This window comes from Haliaeetus albicilla, chromosome 2 (assembly GCF_947461875.1).
Source record: "Haliaeetus albicilla chromosome 2, bHalAlb1.1, whole genome shotgun sequence".
NCBI lineage: Eukaryota > Metazoa > Chordata > Aves > Accipitriformes > Accipitridae > Haliaeetus > Haliaeetus albicilla.
The window spans coordinates 32,624,735-32,644,748 of record NC_091484.1 but is presented as its reverse complement, the minus strand read 5'-3'; the positions used below and the strand labels follow the sequence as shown (position 1 = coordinate 32,644,748).

At 40.9% G+C, this 20,014-nt stretch overlaps 1 protein-coding gene across 1 annotated transcript in view; it reads right to left on the bottom strand.

The window, feature by feature from the left end:
- Positions 1–20,014, bottom strand: part of ITGA9 (integrin subunit alpha 9) — a 230,582-nt gene that overhangs the window by 110,913 nt on the left and 99,655 nt on the right. The window contains exon 16 of the mRNA XM_069770014.1: positions 2,041–2,196. Within this exon, the coding sequence (XP_069626115.1) occupies positions 2,041–2,196 (156 nt within the window). The remainder of the gene's footprint in view (positions 1–2,040; positions 2,197–20,014) is intronic.

Here is a 20,014-nt window from a genome sequence, read left to right as displayed (position 1 = left end):
TCCTTTTCTTACTAAGCTAAGTGAACAACATCTGGAAAGCAAATGGAAAGGGATTGTTAAACTGGCTCCATCTCATCCAAATTACACAAGAAAACAAGTCAGGGAAATTCCCAACATATTTTTGTTTCTGCTCTATAATCTCAGCATTTAGGTATTTTAATATTGATCCGAGACTATGCCTGCAGGGCAAGATGTGACCTTTTGAGTTTAAATCCAGTGGTAAAGCATTCAAGCACTTTCATTCATGTAATGCTTAGCATGCTGCTCAAATGCTCAAGTTCCAAAGTTCTCCACAAATTCCCGTCATATTGTTGCAACAATACAACATTCAGAAATGTAACAGCCACACAATCCCTCTTCATAAAAATAAATAATTCTTAGATGCATCTTTCATTCATACATTTATAAAAATAAAGCATACTTGAATAAATACTCATTTCTCTAAGTACAAGGACTATAGTCAAATACAGTTCAAAACGCTTGGATACATGACAAAGCAAATCTCTTTAAACATTTTAGTGACTTTTTTTTTTTTTAGTAGTAGTAGTATTCAGGGACCTGCAATTTCAACAAAATAACATAACCTTATGAGCAGCATCAGAAAGTAATGTTACAGATGATGATGCAAGCATCACTTAATACACATGAACTTCCCAGGATTAAAAACCAGATCTAACAATTGACTGCTAAAAGCCTCAGACTCCAGACAGACTTTTGACAGCTTTTAAAAAAAAAGAAAAGTTTCCTATTCACAAGCAATGCCAGCTCATAATTCTGTAAGCACGCTTTGGAAAATAAACTTGACTGGATGCAACCCCGAGCAACTCAATCTAACTTTTAAGTTGGCTCTGCTTTGAGCAAGGAACTGGATCTACAAAGCTCCCTTCCAGCCTAAATTATCCTGCAATTTTGACACACAAGAAGTTTTGCAAGCCACAGAAGAAGTCTGATTTCCCTGTGGAGCCTCGAGTTTCATGGTTGGATGCTCTGGTGCCAGCATGGTGGGAGGCTGAATTGTCCTGCAGGCTCCTTCCTTGGCAGATTGTCCTGCACCTACAAGAACCACGCTCAAACTGGAGTCTTTCAGAAGGTCACTAACAGGGTCTCTCTCCTCCACATAAGTGCCTGCTTCATGAACCCTGAAGGTGTTTAATACCTTCATAAGCACTTTCTTGATCATTCCTGTCAAAACCTGCCAAAATCGGCCAGCATTTTCCAAAGATACTAGTAAGGTTGAGACAGACAAACAAGAGAGGCGGGATAATCACATACACTTCAACTCTTTAGGGAACAATTTTGAAGAAAAAGACAAAGAAAGAAAAAGAAAAAAAAAGATCTCTACTCTCTCAACGAGAAGTGTTTCAAAATTAAGGGAATTCTCTTGCTCTCACCAAAATTAAAGACAAAAAGGTTTTCTGTGCTGCAGTGGAACAAAATAGGATCCTAACAAGTACACTGCTTCACTTACTACACTCTACTTTCTCTGAAAGAAAACCATCCTATTTTAGCACGGCATGTCCTGCAATAACAGCAGGGGCAGGTTTCTCTTGCGTGAGGACGTGAGGAGCCCTCAAGAAAACAGGGCAGTTGGGCCAGGCAAATTTTTTTTTATTCTCTTCACCATTCTCCCCTCATGCAGAGGGCCAAGTTCCCGTGTGCCCTCCTGGAGCCAGCCTTGTCCCTCTGGCACTAAGAAAGGCTCAGCCTGGAAAGAAGGCCAGGGACAAGCCTTTCAAAAGAACCCCTTACATAAAGGGAAGAACCAGAAGGAGCAGAATCTTTCCCATCCTTTCTCTTATTCAGTCTCCTTCTTCCCAGCACAAACACCCTAAAACAAGAAAGTAACCTCACCTTGCCCAACCTTGTCAGCACAAGTCTTTACTCTGTCATGGAGAAGCACTGATGTCAGCAACAGTAGGTATTGTACAAAAAGTCTACTGTGTGCAAATGACCCAGGGCTTGGCAGTCCCCTTTTATGTCCACTTCTGCTGTCAGTTCACCCACAGGCCTTCTAGGGAAAGAACATAGTCCAAATCTGACCTGATTCCTTTGTGCTATCTTTTGTCCTTTCTTCCAGCGGAGAATGGGCTTGAGAGCAGGTAGTTCCTTGCCCTCTTTTCCTCTTTCTATCACGTGTTCCCCAAGGCTGTATGCAGCTTCAAATACAATTGGAGATATGACATCTTTGACTCTTTTCTGTAAAAGAAAACAAACAGCTATTTCACCTATGCATATAGGAAAGCAGATTTTTATATGCAACAATTATATATAAAATTAAAGTAGATTTTTATATTCAACACTGCTGGCAGGAAGCTGGCTTCTCTACTTCCTTTATTCTTCTCTGTGCCAAATGGGAATAAGCACATTATACCAAAACAAGTTAGAAGATTAAAAAAAAAAGTCAAGAAAAAACCTAGTTATTCTTTTGGGACCTACTCTTGGTTCCACAGAAGCAGGGGCATATTTGGTACACCTATAAATCAAGTGTTTTTCAATAAAACCAAGATGTTTTCTTAAAACATAAAATAAATTAGGAAGTCTTTCCACTAGAAGCAAAGAGCAAATCATCTTCATCTCTGGGGTTTCTAAATCCTAGACTTCGACCAAGGTGACCTACAGTGTGCTGCACTCATTAAAAGAAAAAAAAATGCTCCACCTTGCCTTGTTGCTTTGCAATATCAATGAAATGAATGGATGGGTAAAGATACCAATGTGGCTATAAAACAAGATTACAGACATGCAGGGGCAAGAAAAGCCATCTTCCAGCACAGTTCTGAAAGCAAAACTCACAGGTCCCCCCACCCTCAGCACAGTTAACACTTTGAGTATGTAAAGAAAATAAGTTTTTCAGTTTCTTTATTTGCTATATTCTAGGCTTCATACCAGATGTATTAAATGGTGCCACATTATTGGTCTGAAGGGACGAAAGGATTGCCTTTTCTTGTTGTTGGAGACCAAGCCACAAAACTCATACCATTTGTCAGAACATGTGATGCCTAAATCCAGTTTGCTGTATGAGGATAAAATGCTCATTGTGCTCTGTTCAGACCTGACTTCGAAAATCCAATTTACTAGAAAACAGAAGTGGCAAATGCTCTACCTTTTAATAGGCAAAGATTCCTCTTAAATTTTACTTACTTAAAAACTTAGCATGAATTCAGCTCAGATGAAATTGAGGCAATAAATACCATAAGTAAGCACAACAAATCTTCAAATGGACCAACTCTCAACTTCGCCTTGCATCAGTTAGCAGGCTTCTCTGAACACAGCCTGCCAACCACAACAAGTAATTGAGATGCAATGCAACTTAAATTGCATCTTCCAGATGTGGGAAACCTGGGCACTAACTGGCTTTCTGACCACCTTGTCTGATCTGTTTCAAGGCAACCGTTTGCTCTCTCTAATACGTTGACTGGCCACAGGTCTCTGAAGTCAGACAAAGATTATTGGCTAATCAAATGCCCAAATCATCGGTTAGCCGGGTAAATAATAGCAAAGACCAGGTTGGATGACATTTTGCCCCCTGCATCTTGAAGCCTCCAGCCAGCGCGTGAATTCCCTCCCCCGTTACCGATGTCTGCCACAGCCCCGTGCCCAGCAGCAGCCCAGAGCACCCGAAATTTTAGACTGTGCATTGCTTAGAGCAGTTTGTGTGTTCTTGGTAATGGACACCAATTGACAGCGGACATAGTGGCAGAAGTGATGGCAGCTCTATGACCTCTTCCCCATCCCATAAAAAGGACCATGCACGCTCTGGGGCACTGCTAATCCCCTCAGCAGAAGAGACGCTGACGCCTTCAGCCCCCTCCATAGTCCCACCCTCGAGGTAGGAGTTGTACCATACTGAGATTACCAAATAACAATACTACAACTCACAGAAGCTACTAGCTTTGCTCTCACAGAACATCACGTGTATTAACTTAAGCATACAAGACTACATATACAGAGAAACAAGACTATAGAAGAGCATGCCATGCAGCAACAGTCAAACACAATAAATCATCAGGCAAATCGCCACCTAATCCAACTGTATGCAACCACTGTGTAAACATGGAACTATTAAAAATGTAGGGAGTGGGTTAAATCAAAATCCACCTATAGTTTTTCTAGCTCTGCTATTGCAGTATGGCAAGAATAAGTGCTTAATGACTTCTAAGTGTTTTAATATGATCTTGCAGGGTTTGGTCCCATGCCCTTTGAAGTCAAAAGACAAGTTTCCCATTGACTTCAATGAATCTTGGAGCGTGCCCATATTGTTCACTGGTGTCTCTTTCTGCTTCATTTTAGTGGTAAAATTGTGACTTCCAGCAGCTAGATTAATTACATGTGTGGATATTCCCTCACCACAGCCCTGGGGAAATATATTTCACATGCTCACTTGTCTTTAATTAAGGATGAAAGTATGAATGCTACCCAGTTATTAATTTTGCCACATGTTCAGTCCCTTCTGCTCACAATCCCACAAACACGAAGGCAGCAGTCTGTGGGATTTGTCCTCAGTAAGACAGTTCTGCCTCGCAGGTACACCACAGACTGTCTGGGATGTGAGCACGTAAAGAGAATAATGAGTATTTGCCCAAACACAATCTGGAAAAGTACTATTTTAGGTTGGAAATACACCCAGTTTCTTTCTCTTTCAGTCTACCTAAACGTACCACTTCCAGTCATTGAATCATATACTGATGACACAGCCCACAGATTGCTTTTAAGTATTCCTGATTTCTAAAAGGAAGTCAAAAGATGCAATGACAATCAGGTTTGAGATAGACTGAAAAAATCCTTCGAGTCAAGGAAACTATGTGTTGCTTTTCATATCCATTACATGGCCCTAATGGAGTGGATTTGCCAAGGGAAAATTTCCACAAACAGCTTTTATATGTATTCAGTGTTTTTCACCATGACACTGCTATGCTGAGGAAGTGTCGAAAGTTAAAGACACTTCTGCATCATGAGGAAGCATCCTTGGCAAATCATAGCACACAGACAGCACAGCTTCATTAATGGAAAAAATGTCTGGAGGACATTAAAACAAGTGTAATATCCAAGGAGTTAACATTATCAACAGAAACAACCACGTAACAAGGGTTCAGTGAGTAACAGCAATAAATATCCAGTCTGTACAGACTGGATGTCACTAGACTGCTGCAAGTTTTCACTGTGCCTGAATTAGATTGGGGACCTGAAGCTGGGTTTCCCACAAGCCATGAGCTATCCCATGTAGCTTTCTTGTTCTTACAAGCAGTTTCTCTAGGGTGGTGGGCTTTTTTCTTTCTCTCTCTTTCAGACCAGATTTCATTCTGGACATAACAAACTTTTGCAACAAGGCTTTTGCAGAAATCAGTAGACTTCAGTCCCAGTAAATTACCCTTCTGCCAGTATCCCTTCATGCAATGGAAACAGCCCTAGTCGGCTGTATCCTTTCATCGGGATCTTTTATCTTTTCCTGTGAGGCACGTTGTGTGACATGACTCTGAGTTGAAGAAAAAGCTGGTTTTGTATGAACAAGCTGGGGTTTTATCAAGGGTATTACAGGATGATCCCTCACTACTATCTAGCAAAGGCAAAGAACTCCATGTCCAAAAAAGAGCACACTTTTAAGAACATCTAAGAAAGCAATAAGGCACTTAGAGATGTTTCAAAAGACACCATGGTCCTGAAAGCTCACCCTAACAAAGAGCAGGCTTGCCATGTCCTCCCCCAAAACAATCACCTCAAAGAAATATGCATTTTTTAAATGCTGTGGTAGAAGCTGGGCATAGCCACATATTTCTTCCTTTTTGTTTTCTGGCATAGCAGGGGAGAAGAAACCAAGCAAGCAAAGCCTCTGCCAGATTTATGACTGCATTTCTATTTGGCTTTAGTACCAAAAAGTCCTAGAAATCTGAAAAGTAATCACAGAGCGATGATCAAATGTCGGAGTTGTGATTCTGAACATCATTTCCAATTCCCTCTCGAAGATGGAGTTTATTGTAAGAAATCATTTTCCGCGGTTCTCATAGGCACAGCCTAAGGCACACCATGACAACACAAACACAGGCACAGATTCGAACATCCTAAAGGCACACTGAGTTGGCAGGCAGCTGCTGCCTTCTCCAACCTTAACTTTGTGCTACCAAGAGCCCCCACACATCAGGAACTTGGGCAAATTTGGATGGAACAAGAAAGGGTTTTAGTCAAGGGATTGGATTTACTCTGTTCATGGTGTGAGTGGTTGCCAGAGAGGACTGGATATCATTTCAGCTTTCTTTCAGCTCAGTGCCACGGTACAGTCAGGGGACTGTACATAAGGCAAATAAATCATCACATATAATCCACTTTCTTCTACAAGGTGAAAGTCTCCAGCAGGTGCTCTGGAGAGTGCCAAATTCCATTTTTAATTACGGCCAATGGGCTGAAAAATAAATTGAGATGTAAATAATCCCCACAATGTACTGCAACAGTCCTGCAGGATAAAGGATGAAATGTGGTCCTTTAAAGCAATGACTATGAAGTCATTTTCAACAGCTTCAAGTGAGGAAACACAAGTAACCCTCAGGGTGACTTCTATGGCTGCCCTTTGCTTTCATCCTTGTTCATGTCCTTCTGGAGTTTCTCTCCTCCTTCTCTGTGGGAAAGTTCTCTGATATGTTGGGCCTTTTTTCTACTCCCTCTGACTTGATCCTGAGGACATCAACCCATGCATAGATTCCAGAACTTTTAGTGGATTCAGCACAGCTTTTCAGTACTTCTGAGAATCAAGCTCTGTTTAGTTTGATGACTAAGAAAGAATTCAAGAACCTAGCTTTTAAAACACTTGACTTGAAACTTTTAGTCTAAACGTATTTATTTCAAGTTTTAAACAGGCACTAATAATAGACTATATGACTTTTTAAAGCCTTAAAACACAAAATAAATTTGACAATCCTGATTTAATAGATAACATATTAATGCTCCAAAATGTATAAAAGCCATCGTGCTAATGCTAATCCAGCATAACACTTTAATCAGCTCTCAGGTCACTACCACATAAATCCTCAACTCAGTGCAAAGATATAAATAGTTCCCTGTTCAGTAATATAAAAAATGACTCAAATGTCCACCAGCCTTCAGAGCCAAAGGCCACTACTTCCACAATTTATCAAATGAAATATCAGCTGTAGGTCTTAATAAACATACATTATAGCTTATGAATCAATAAGATGACAGCACTTGACTTCAAAATCAGTTACCTTCTCCTATTATCTCAGCCTCCCTCGCTAAACTGTGAGTCATTCAGGACGCAAGGTTTAAGTGCCATGCAATTCAATGAAAACATCAATTAGACAAATTGGCTTTAAACTGGAAAACAGATTTCCATTCATTTCAGATGAATTACTGTATACATATCATTCTTGTACCTGAAAATGAGTAAGGAGCAACTTAACTTCCTTGCCCTGTTCCTTGCAACACTTACTGAGTCCAAGTTTAAATCCCCTGGTGTCAATTCCCAGTGCAAGTTAATACTTTCAACCCTCTACTAATCCTGTGCAAAAGAAAACCACCTCTGTCCTCATGAGAGCTTTCCTCTGTCCTGCATTTACTTTGATAAAGATATTCTGGAATTTGTAGTAATTTATTTCAGGTTGGCACAATTTTAGCGTTGGTATCTCCCTCCTGCAAAGGCAGACAAAACATGGTCATGCCAAAATTGTCTAGAAAAGATCTAGTTTCCATTCCACACACAAGCTGTTTTTTTAAAATATATATATATATATATTTTTTTTTTTTTTAAGATGTTACTGTAGTTAAAGGGGGGAAAAAACCCAACTGCAAACTCTTTTCCAGAGAAGAGGCAGAACTAGAAGTTTACTTGGTTGGTAAAAGCTCATCTACAACATTATTGGTGATTTTTTTTGGTCAAATTAATAGCATATGAATGCAATCAGAGGCCTGATGTTTCAATAATACATGGTTCTGTTTTCTTTTAAGATCTTGTGACAGCTACAATTCAACAAGTAAGCGAATACTCTTTGTTGCTAAACTTCAAACATTACAAAGCTTCTGAAGAATCCCGAAGTTTAGAGCAGGGAAAAAAAAAAGAGCAAAGGATTTGCAGGGTGTCACACCCTTGAGTGTTCTTTAGGGTTAGAGTTTGAAAGAATGGGAGTGCTTCTTTTGTCCTATTCCTAAACTCATTACTCCAGCACACAACTGTTTCTATCAGGTCAGCAACCCCTCTTGGCAAACACCGATAACTGTAAAGATGTTGTGGGAGAAAAAAAGCAAATCCTGGGGGAATCTGGTGTTAAATAAACACCAGGCGCCCATGAGCCTGCGCACATTAAGAGGACACCCTGAGACAGCGAGGGAAGAGCTGCGAGTCCAAACCCCAGCTGGGTAGAGTCACACTCTGAGTTTAAATAAGTGCTCAGCATCCCTGTGTATCTGGCTTCCTGCTATCAGCTGGGGAGTGATAAAGGTATTACTGATGTCAGCATGGGAGAGATTGCGATCAATAGCATAAATATTCCATGTCAAAGGTTACAAAGGCTTAGCAATAATATATCACTGATCCTTTCATGGCATTCAGTAAAAAAAGTCACTACATGCCACCCAAATATGATATTATGTATTAGTGAGCTCAGACCTTGATCTTTCAGCTCAGTACTAAACCGCATTATGACAATATTGTTTCACATCCTATCTATACATTTGAATGTTGAGTCTTTTATTGGACCAAATGTTTTCAGTTAGTTTTTATCACACATTCGCCTTCTGTCTTTTATAGTTCACTTTCAGTCTTTCATGGGGTTTTTTTAGATGAAAAGTAAGGAAAATTCCTCAACTGTCTGAAATCATGTTACTCCCCTCTGAAGAAAACATCCCTGCCGGGCTCGGATGCCCAGCTTTTTCCTGGTAGCAGGCCAGACACAACCAATCTCCGTAACATATGACTGGATACCTGCAATACCAACAGTACAGAAATACAAACAATTAGAAAGTCCGGGAGCTGATGGGTATTTTTGAAATGAACACCTGAACTTAGGTGACAAAGAGAACTCACAAAGGAAGAACAGGGGTAGTAATTCAAACATTTATTTATTTTACTCTCTTTCTGAAAATATGATCTATTTCAGCAGGGAATTATACACAGAATAGAGACAATAATTAAATCCAGACTCTTCCTGCACATATGTAATCCTATCATATACTTTTCCACTGGAGTTACCACATTTCATATTCTGCTGATACAAGATTTTATCAAAACCAAGCTTTAAAGAGATTTCCTTTAATAGTGTCTTAAAATGCATTGGGTCCAGAATACGAGTTAATTCAAAGACCTGTTGGCCTTTATACAGCACTCCCCTCCAACGCTGGTGCAGAAGCTGAACACAGGGCTCTCTGTGTATGAAGCTGTTCGAGAAGAAGGAGTTTAAGACCCTTGGCTCCTGAGTCATCGTATATGCTAACAGGTCTGCTAAAAGTTTGACATGTCCATGGACCTGGGGGAGGGGTGTTTGGTCAAAACATCACGGTTAGCTTTAGGGTTCATATACTGTATTTGCTTGCTCATTCTCTTGTTTTCTTCCTGTGTATGTACATCTAGCTAGGGATAAAAACAGCTGTGTGTATGTGTCATTCAACAAACTTCCAGTTCAAAATCTCACACACAAGCTGTCCTTAGAGCCACTGACCCTCCCAGCTCCTTCCCAAAACCACAGCCTGTCACAGGGGTGGTCAGGAGGCCTTCTTGCTGGTCCTGTACCCCTTTTGCTGTGTGTGGCAGCTCAGACTGGAAGCACAGTGCAGCCTTGCAGCTGACGGTAGCTGGTCGGGGGATCCTCCAAGGCACTGTGTCCCTTGGTCTTTGCATGAGCTCAGCCTGCTTCTACACAGCTGTGAGTAACCCCCTGAGCTGCTCTATAAGAGAAAGCAGCCATCTCTCCCTCATTCCCTTGCTCTCCAGACAGATTTTCCTCCTCCTTTTGTAAAAAAATGGCAGAAGCACCTTTCCGAGCGCATCCTAAGAGGCAACGGTGAAGTAATCAAAAGGCTTCTCCCAAAATCTCTGTAGAGGACACAGAAGCCACAGGGAGGGCTAAGACATAGGACACGTTCCTCACCTCAGCATTTCCCACTGACCATCCCACAGTGGCTGACTAAATTCCTGCTCCCATTTGGAGGTGCCTGTCACTTCTCAAGGGGAGTAAGCATCTAACACAGGTTTATGTGAATTGAGACAGGATCCACACCCCTTCTTGGATCTGGGTCCTAGGGTACATTTTATCTCACACTGTCATAAAGTATGTCTATCTCATATCTAGCAGGTCACCTTACTATCAGTAGGTCAAACATCTATGGGCTGAATGAGATTATCCTGCTGCATTCCCTAGATTTGCAGTGGATTTGTTTGAGAAAAGCATCGGTTTATACCGACTGGCAGATGTCCAGACGTCCCCTCAGTTCTAACCCTGGTATCTCAAATGGTCAAGGTGCCTGAATATCTGCTAGAAGAGACAGGACAGAAGACAGAAAGCCTGGATGGCTATGAAACATCACAATAGCAGTGGAAAAAATATTTTGATGGATACTTCATTTTAAGGTGCCTAGAATTGAAGGCCTGACAATACATTGTTATGATCCTTTCAACGCTGTTGTGACAAAAAGCATTTCATCAATACAGCTTTATAGGAAACACATGTATGGAACAAAGAAATGTTCTACTTAAGCCCAGTATCCTACAAAAAACAGCTAAAGGGAAAAAATAGGAGCACTGTGTCAGGACTGAAAGCAAGCAGAATCATCCTCAGTAGAAGAGGATAGATAGAGATGAAAGAAGGTTATCATTGACATTTTTACTGACAGTATTTTAATTCAATTGATCAGAGCTGATAGAAGCGGTCCTTGGAAGCCTTGCAAAGCAAGCCATGCACTGCTCAGCCTGCCCGCCTGCATGCATGCATCTGAGAGAAAGGCTGAGTGTGTGAAGAATGGTGTTCATTTACTTTCACTGACATACTATTGAGATAAGAACAGTTTACTTAAGAAATCTGGAGGTATTTACACACAAAAATATAAATCCTTCCTTCAGTCATGGGAGAATGGATAGCTCCACAATGTGGGCCTGGGATGAGTGTTGCAATAATGTGACCCAAGCCTATTCTTCCACTGTTAAATAGAGGAGGTAGTATTTATTAGCCTAATTCTCTTGACAGCAGGATTTAAAATCAATAGGGGTAAAAGGAAAAAGTGTTATGATTGTCTACTTTGCCACATGAATTTAAAAATGTGAACGGAGCTCCTCTGTGACATCTACTTCTGTTTAATATCAATTCACGTTTCACATGCTAGGTACCTCCTAGAAACCTTCTGAAACCAGGACCCTCTTTACTCCCCTGCGCTATGGCTTCTATATGCACGTGAGCTGCGATATCTGAAGAGGGTGAGGGAAGCATATTGTTCTGGCAACAATGAAATCTCTAAGGATGACAAATTGCCATTCACTATTCTGTAACAACCTAATTAATAGGAATGAATATTATTAACCAATTAATGTTGAGGAGAAGAGCTGAAGGAAACTTATCCATTATATAGCACAAGCATTACGGATGACTCCAAGGACATGTCATTAGCCTCTAGGTCTCCCATCCTGCACATACCTACATATAAGCACGGCGATGACCACGCTGCCTCCGCGTCATCTCCCTCCCCACCACCTTCCTCCTCCCATTCTCCTCTGAGCATTCAGACACCACTTCACTAACACCCTTGTCTCTTCAGGCTCCCAGCATCTGCTCACAACCAACACAAAACCAAAAGGAAGAAGAGGAAGGAATCAGGACATATTTCAGGAACCTCACAGTCATTTTAGACATTTACATCTGAAATCATGACTGAATGGAAAGCTCGCCATTCATTTCACCAAGGATAAGGCTTTTCCCCTTGTTTCACTGATCATTCACAAAGAGGCAGAGCCTCCCACTCAGCAACAACATCAGCGGATACGGCTGCCCAGCTCTCAGACATGGCTGGGCTGGAGGATATTGTACAATGACAAAGGGCAATTGTTTAAACCCACGGACGGGAGCAGGATGAATGTGTGTTTCTCAGGGGAACCAAGGAAAAACAAAACTTCCCCTTCAAGTTCCACTGGCTTTAAAAACAAACACGGCAAATGTTTCTGCAAATAAGTGTAAACCATACAGTTCCCCAGATTAAAGCTGAGAGCCCTACTCTGAAGCTGGAGGTGCGTTCACAGGGGATAGAAAAAATGGCCCTTTACAACGGCAATACTGCATTTACCATAATAAGCTTTTAACCGAATATGATTAAGTGCAGGTATTGCTACTTCACACATCTGCAGCCTGCATGTGATTACTTTTGATTATTTTATACATTATCCAATGGGACAAGAGTGCTTATCCTAACAGCAGCACTTCCTCAAAGCCCCGTCTCTCACTTCCACAACATGTAACACTTTGGTGGCAACAGAAATTTATGGCCTACGCAGAAGACTACTCTAGACGATATGCAATGACTCTAAGTGGATAACTGGAATATGCTGCGGTTTGGGACAAGGGAAGAGATGCCAGCAAAGCTGGCAAAGGGCAGAGTTAGCCCCTATCCAGCTGCAGGCCCTAGCAGCTAAATACACACAAATCCTTGGGGAGAGGTCTAAAAGAGATAATAACCAATGGGAGTAATAAGGGAGAAAGTATTGGGGGAGGGCAGGGGCAGTTGGGGATTGGCTTTTTTAAAAATTCTGGGTTTAGGAAGACATAATATAACAAAAATTCATAAAAACACAAGTTTATATGCACTAGATATTGCCTTGTATTGTAGAGCTGTAAAATAATCTTCATCTGTCCAGATTATTCTTTTGAATGGAAGCATCTTCCTCTTACCTAATGGAGGCAAAGCCAACCAGACTCACCCCGAGAGCTGATTTTTTTTGTGTGTGTGTGTTCAGCACATCAGACTGAGATACAAAACTACAAAAATGCCAGAATGGAGAGAGGCTGAAATGTTGTCTTTATCAGTCAACAAAAACCATTTCCAATTCCAAAGACAGCAACTTTGTCTGACTTCCCGACCACTTCATCTGTGAACAGCTCCCAGTATACCTAAAAGCATATACAGGTAATAGCTGCCAGCACCCAAGGAGCAGAAATAGCTTGTGCTGTATTTCAGCAACATTCAAACTGTTGGAGGCTCGGTGGCTCGGTGGTTTCACCTGCTAATTCTACTTTTTTCACAGAAGAAAGTAACTTCACATTAATCTCAACGAGACATGACAGCACACTGCACTGTGTGACATTCTCAGGAAACTCATCTCTTCTGGTCTTCCTCTTTTTGGCTAGCTGCTCTCCTGGGGTGTCCCAGAAATAACCACTGCTTTCCTCCCTGTCATCATCATTTGCGTGGTACCCTGACCACACTGTACACTTTTTGTAAAGGCTTGTGATACAAAATTACCTCCTCCACAAATGGCAATCCATTAAAAACCAAGAGCCAATACTGTGGAGAAAGGCATCTTTCCAGGGCTCAGGCATAAGCCAACTGGAACCAGTTATGTGGTGGGGGCCAATAACACCTCTGACACTGACCGTGGCAGACCTCTGCCAGGAGGTAGCTTTCAACATCACCAGCCAAAGAGGTACCGCTTCAACCCTCATTTCCAGCTGCAAAGGGAACGAGAGCTCTTCACTGCCCTGCAGTTTGGGAGTATGTAGCACAGCATCACTGCCCTTGGGCAGCTCACCTTTCAAAGGCTGCACGCTCAGCAGCACCAGGCTTGGAAGTGGCTTTGTTACAGCACACAGCACCAACAGCAATAAATGTGCTTGCCCTAGGTATGAAACTAGGTCAAAACTGAGGTTGTTTCATTTTAAGGGGTGAAGCTTTTCTTTAATTTTCTTACTGCATGAACTTTTGGAACATATTTTTCCATGGTCTGTTCATTTCCAAATTGGCTGGGATGCAGTGCTGAAGTAAGAGCAGATCAGAGAACAGTAAGCATGTCGGAGGAAAAACATCAGACAGTGCAAGGAGCAACTGTGGAGGCCAGGGAGTACTTGGAGAGAGCTGCAAGTGCATCAGAAGCATGGCACTCAGAGCTTGGGAAAGACAAAGCGAAGGGGAGATGGAGAAGAAAAGGAAACCAAAGCCACAGGCCAGGATGGCAAAGGTCCGACCCTAAAACCAGCACATACCAAATACTGAAAATCACCACCAGCCACCTCTAAATGCTTAGTGATAGCTAAAGAAAACAGAAGAAAAACAGCTGTGGAGGAACCTTCAGTGGTCAGATTCAAGACACAAAGAGAGTCACAAAACAGTCACAGGTGAGAAGCATGCATCAGACTCCCAGCACAGCCTGCTCAAGCACCAACTCATGTTGCATGGCTTTGCCTAGACTTGGACATTTACTGGCAGCATGTTATATTCACAGAACTATGCTGAGAATGTATTAAATACACACCCACTGCACTGGCAAAATGTAATATTTTTACCTTTATCTTAATTTCTGTATTACTTGTTCAGTAATTGTATCTTCAAACCCAGACACAAACCACATCTTGCTCTTTTTTATCCCACTGGCTGTGGGATTTTGTCCTATCTCTCTGCTGTGGTAGTGTTTCAAGAATCCAGTACAGAGAAACTGATATTGCTTTGTTATAATTTGTCCCTGTTTTATCAACAGGAAACTCTTATAAACACTGGGATACTAATGATGCTCCTTGAAATTCTCCTTTTTGTAAAAATAAATGATCTTAAGAGGCAGTAATAGACTGTATCATTTAGTCTGCCTGCTCGTATACCCCAGACATTACATTTCATTTGTTAACCTTCCACTACATTAAATCATTTGTTTAGTTACAGCATATTTTCCAGAAATGCATGTAGTTAGGTCCTATAGTAATCCCTCTTGAACTTAACAAGTCCTGGGTCTGGTTTTTAAATGCATGTGGCATCACCTGTCAGTCACAGGTTTTGTCACGCTTTTCTCTGCTAGATTACAAATACTTTCTTAGGTGCCTCTTGGCCTTCATTAAAATAAACACTGAATAGTTCAGATTTCTAAGAGAGAGCTTCCCTTGGACACTTGAACAGGTTTTATAGTCGTTTACAACATCATCTAAACAGAAAGCATCTCATCAGTGAACACACAACTCTAGCCCTGGCCAAAGCAGCGATCTACACAGAAGAAGAATCACTCCAAGTTACCATTCTCTCTGTTTGTATACCCAGAGAATGCATTACTCCTTTTTGCCAACCATCATGCTGGCAAGGCATGTTAAATTGTTGGTCTGCTATGACCCTGAAATCCTTGTCAAGGCCCCCGCTTTCCAGGAGACAAGCCCCTTCCCCCTTTGTAGGTGTGACCCGCATTCTTTGTTCCTGGATGTATGACCTCACACTCAGCTGGATTAAAATAAACTTTGCTTGAGTGGCTCAGTTTAGTAGCTCATCCAAAGCACTTTATAAAAAATCCCCTATCCTCCCCTTTTAACCAAGTATTTTTGTATTACTTGCAAAAGGGAGAAGTAATTTTGTATTTATTTTCAGATCTTTAATGACTATATTAATTTTAAACTTTCTGTTGATCCCTGAGAAATGTCACTAGAAGTAACCCCACTTAATAACCCTACACTGACATCTCCTTTTTAGATCAGTCTGCTGCCCAGGTATTAACTTTTATATACACAGATTTTGTACAATCCTTTTTTTTTTTTTTTTTTTTTTTTAAATCATAGTGTCTAAAACACTAAGTAAAATTGCAAGCCCGTAAACCTCTATTACATCTTCACAGCTACCTTCACTGAGCAAACTCATTATTTCATTACTCAGGTTTTTTTTTTCTTTTTTAAATCAAACTGTATTTGTTCCTTTAATTTCTTGAGCAATGACATGACATATTTGCATTTCCATCATATTGCTTATACGGTGATGTCAATCTACAGCCCTTCAGATCAGCTTTCCTACCCTTTTTTGGTATATTGAGACTTTAAAACCCTTAATGCTTGCTGGAATTTCCCTTGCATTGCAAGAATTAGGAAAAGTTAACAATATGGAGCCAGAGAGCTCTTCAGCTGGTCTTTGGGACTTTTAAGTTTCCAGACCATTTTAATGTGTTTATTTCTAGTAAACAGTATTTGACATCATCCATATTTACAAATGCATTAAAAGCACAGCATAAACTTCATGAAATATGAGTGCATTCTCCTCCTCCTTTACAAAATGCATAAGTATTTAATGAAGCACTTTTGCCTTTGTGTATGAACAGTTTTATTACCATCATCAAATGATTGGCCAATATTATTGCCAGGATTTATTCCATTAATGCATCACAACTTTATTCTGAAGAGGCTATAATCACAGAGGAAAGACTCCCACATAAATTCTGAAGGGACAAAGTACAGCTGCTCTACCACAAGTACTGATGGCCCTGTTACTGATGCCATGGAGTATATAAAGATACATGTATGTGTCCAAACAACTACTCTCAGCTTCCTCACCATCCAGACTGATTTCAAGTGTGACAGCTTGAAATCTCTGTAACCTGAAATCATGAAAACACCCACAAATAACAGCATGAAGGCAAATTTATACCCTAGACTTACTGGTATAGTATGATTCAATAGACACAAAGCTTTTTAGTAAGAATGGAAAAAATGTCCTGTAAAAAGCTCCATGCAACACAGTAGATGTTTAAACCTAGATGGCAGAAATGATTTACGGCTACCCACAAGTGATCGGATTCCTTTTAAAAAGACTTCAGTCAGGCAAGGAAGAATAAAATGAGACATCACAAGTGACAGGATGAAAAGAAAAGGCTTACTTAGCTCTGTTTTGTTAAAAATATGGAACGATTTTTAGGTTTTCCTTTTATTTAAAGTGGGTGGAATTCTCTTTCCACAGCAACCTGTTTTTACCACTACTCATCAGTAAAGAAGAGGCTTCTCTCAGCGTATGACATTTAAAAAGGAAACAAAAAGGGAAAAATAAAGATCATGTTACGGTAGTAGGTATCAACCTCCAGCAAGTTTTTCCAAGGCCTCTGAGAGGAAAACCCTTTCCGTTATGTAGAAATAGCCTCAATTGACTTTTCCACTCCTTTAACTGCTGGTCTGCAGCACATATAATCTTGAAGGTCCACCTTTAGAACTGACCAAATTAACAACCACATCGTTTCCTTGGAAAGGGCATTTAAAAAAATAAACAAAAAGCCCAAAACAACATAAAAATATATTACAAATCCTCCTGAGGATCCGAAAGTAACAAGTGTGCACTGCCAGCAATTCCCCAGTGTGTTGTAAATGGATGAAACATTCTACTAAAACTTCAAATACTTGGGCAAGACAGATACACAGTGCTGTTAAGCCTTAATGCTTTAGGAAATAATAATTGAGATATTTGGTATTCTCTGTATACTACATAAACAACAATAATGTTATCTGCTTTGCAAAGATGAAATTATATAAAGACTGAAGGTTTGCCAGTTTACTTTTTTGGCCAATGCAAGTGGAATTTAAAATGAAAATTGGCTACCCAGGAGAGGCACGACTACCCTTGGATTCACAATAAGAGTTACGAAGGTTTGTTAATCTCCTTCCCTGGAAACCCGAAGAGAGGAAAATTGTCCTTTTCAAACAAAATCTGTGTTTCTCAATGCAAAAAGTCCAGAAATCATTTCTATTGCAAAAGAGGCAAAGAAAGAAGTGAAAATCTGTACACCTAATTGATGAAACCATTGCCTCAGAGTTGAAGTGCAGGTCAACACCACTGTCCCACTGCAGCTGTGCAGTCCTGAAACACACTTGTGACATGCCACAACCAAAACTTACACACTGTGAAAGTGGTATTTTACACATCCTTCACTCCCTTTCACCTTTAATACTTATTTTTAAAGCACTTGGTCAAAGAAAACATTTTTATACTTTCCAACTTGATGGATAGAAATTTACAAAACTCCTCAAATAATGACTCCTGCAACAAGAGTTTTCATATTGATATCTCGGATGACAATCTTCAAAGCAGTACTGTGACACTCAAACATTGAGCCGAACCACTAGTCAAAATCAGTTTTCTCTGAAAATCCCTGCCTAAATGACACCTGCCCATTTGCATTCTCTTTGGACCTCTGGGTACATGAGTGTGCAGCCTGACACATAAATCAAATTATTACCCTTCCAGCTGATCATGCATATAGCTATTATTTTGTTCTTACATGAAGGCAGATGCAGTTTGCATCCACAGTTTTCAAAATCTGCCCTTGGTCTCATCATTTCTCCGCACTGAAAAATCCTGGGTAGTATCCTGAGCTCCCACTCAGCCTCCAGCCAACAGAACAAGTTATAAAAAGTTTAACAGTTCAAAACAGGCCTCTGTTTTTCTTTCCATTTAGTAGAACTGTAATACATTCTGCTTCTCTTCACTGTGTTTTACACTGTACCGTAACGTACTAACCATTTATTACAAAAACATGACACCTGAAAGTTTCTGGAAGACCTCTACTCTATTATCAATCATATTCAAACTTCAAGCTTAGCCCCATTAGGCTTGCTTCAAAACTGCTTCTTAAACACACACACACACACACAAATCCCACATACAATTAAAATTGGCTTTCTATCAAGACAGACATAACATATGGTTTGAATGTAAGGTATTACTTAGGAATTGATTTGGGCAATCCCCCAGAGAGTAAACAGCATATTACCAAACAGACCCCCAAATGCATGATAACCTAAAAATACAGACCATCTGAAAATGATGGGATGGGAAGGGAGAACATCTTAGTTGGTGACCATACCATATGACGTCAGCTCAGATATAAAAGCTAAGTAAAGGGAGACGGAAGAGGGGGGGCATTTTGTCTTCCGGAGCAACCACTACGCGTACTGAAGCCCTGCTTCCCGAGAAGTGGCTAGACATCGCCTGCTGATGGGAAGTAGAGAATAACATCATTTGTTTTTTTTTCTTTGCTTTCGCGCGCGCAACCTTTGCTATCACTTTATTAAACTGTCCTTATCTTGACCCACGAGCCTTTTGTTATATTTTCTCCCCCCCGTCCAGCTGAGGAGGGGGAGTGATAGAGCGGCTTTGGTGGGCACCTGGCATCCAACCAGGGTCAACCCACCACAGAAGACTAGATATATTTCTGACTAATACTCCTAAAAACAAAATATCCGTTCCACGTCTGTTAGGAGCTGAGACTGAAGATGCAGTCAGGAACTCCTGTTTTCACATGTAGAGTATACGCCAAACCCCATTTCTCTGAATATGGCAGCAACATACAGCAAGAAACCATTTTCAAGCTCCTCTCCACAGCACTGCTTGCCTCCAAGCTCTTTCAGTTTATTCTTACAGTAGACTTCAGACCTTCCAGCGGTCTATGGTGCTTCCCTGCCACCACTGCTGCCGCTGCCTGCTGTGAGCCCCTTACCAGACCCTCTGACTACACTGCTCAGGTTTGTGTATAACCTAGACCTGTCACAGAGACTCATCTTTACATCCAACACTGCCACTTGAATAAAATGCAGCCACAATATCCAATAATTTTAAGAAGGCAAAATGATATTCCTACCCTCGTATACTTTTGGGGGGTAAGGATATATGTACACTCTTAAGAGCAGAGTGTGGGCTATACCAGTCCATCCCATAGTTCCTCAACCCACCTTTTGTTCATTAGCTCAGACCTTGCAAACCTCACTGGAGAGAAGTGAGTGTCAGGAGGCCTTGATGAGGTGTGCCATGGAAGGGAAAGAGGCCCGGAGACAGCTGTGGGAAAGGCAGACCAATGCCATTTTTGCTTTATAAAACTTCTGTGGCACTTCTAGCTTAATGAAAGCACTTGGCCTTTGGTCAGCCTGAAGAACACCTCCACAGCCATTTACAACAACGCTGTCAGAAGTCGTTTATATACAAAGCAGTCAGACATACACCGCATAACTTTTAAACCAAAAAAGGGAGACGCTATGCATTCTCGCTTTGGAAGTTATTCTTAAAAACTCTTGGTGCTGTTTTTAACTCTCCTTACTTTCTACCCATC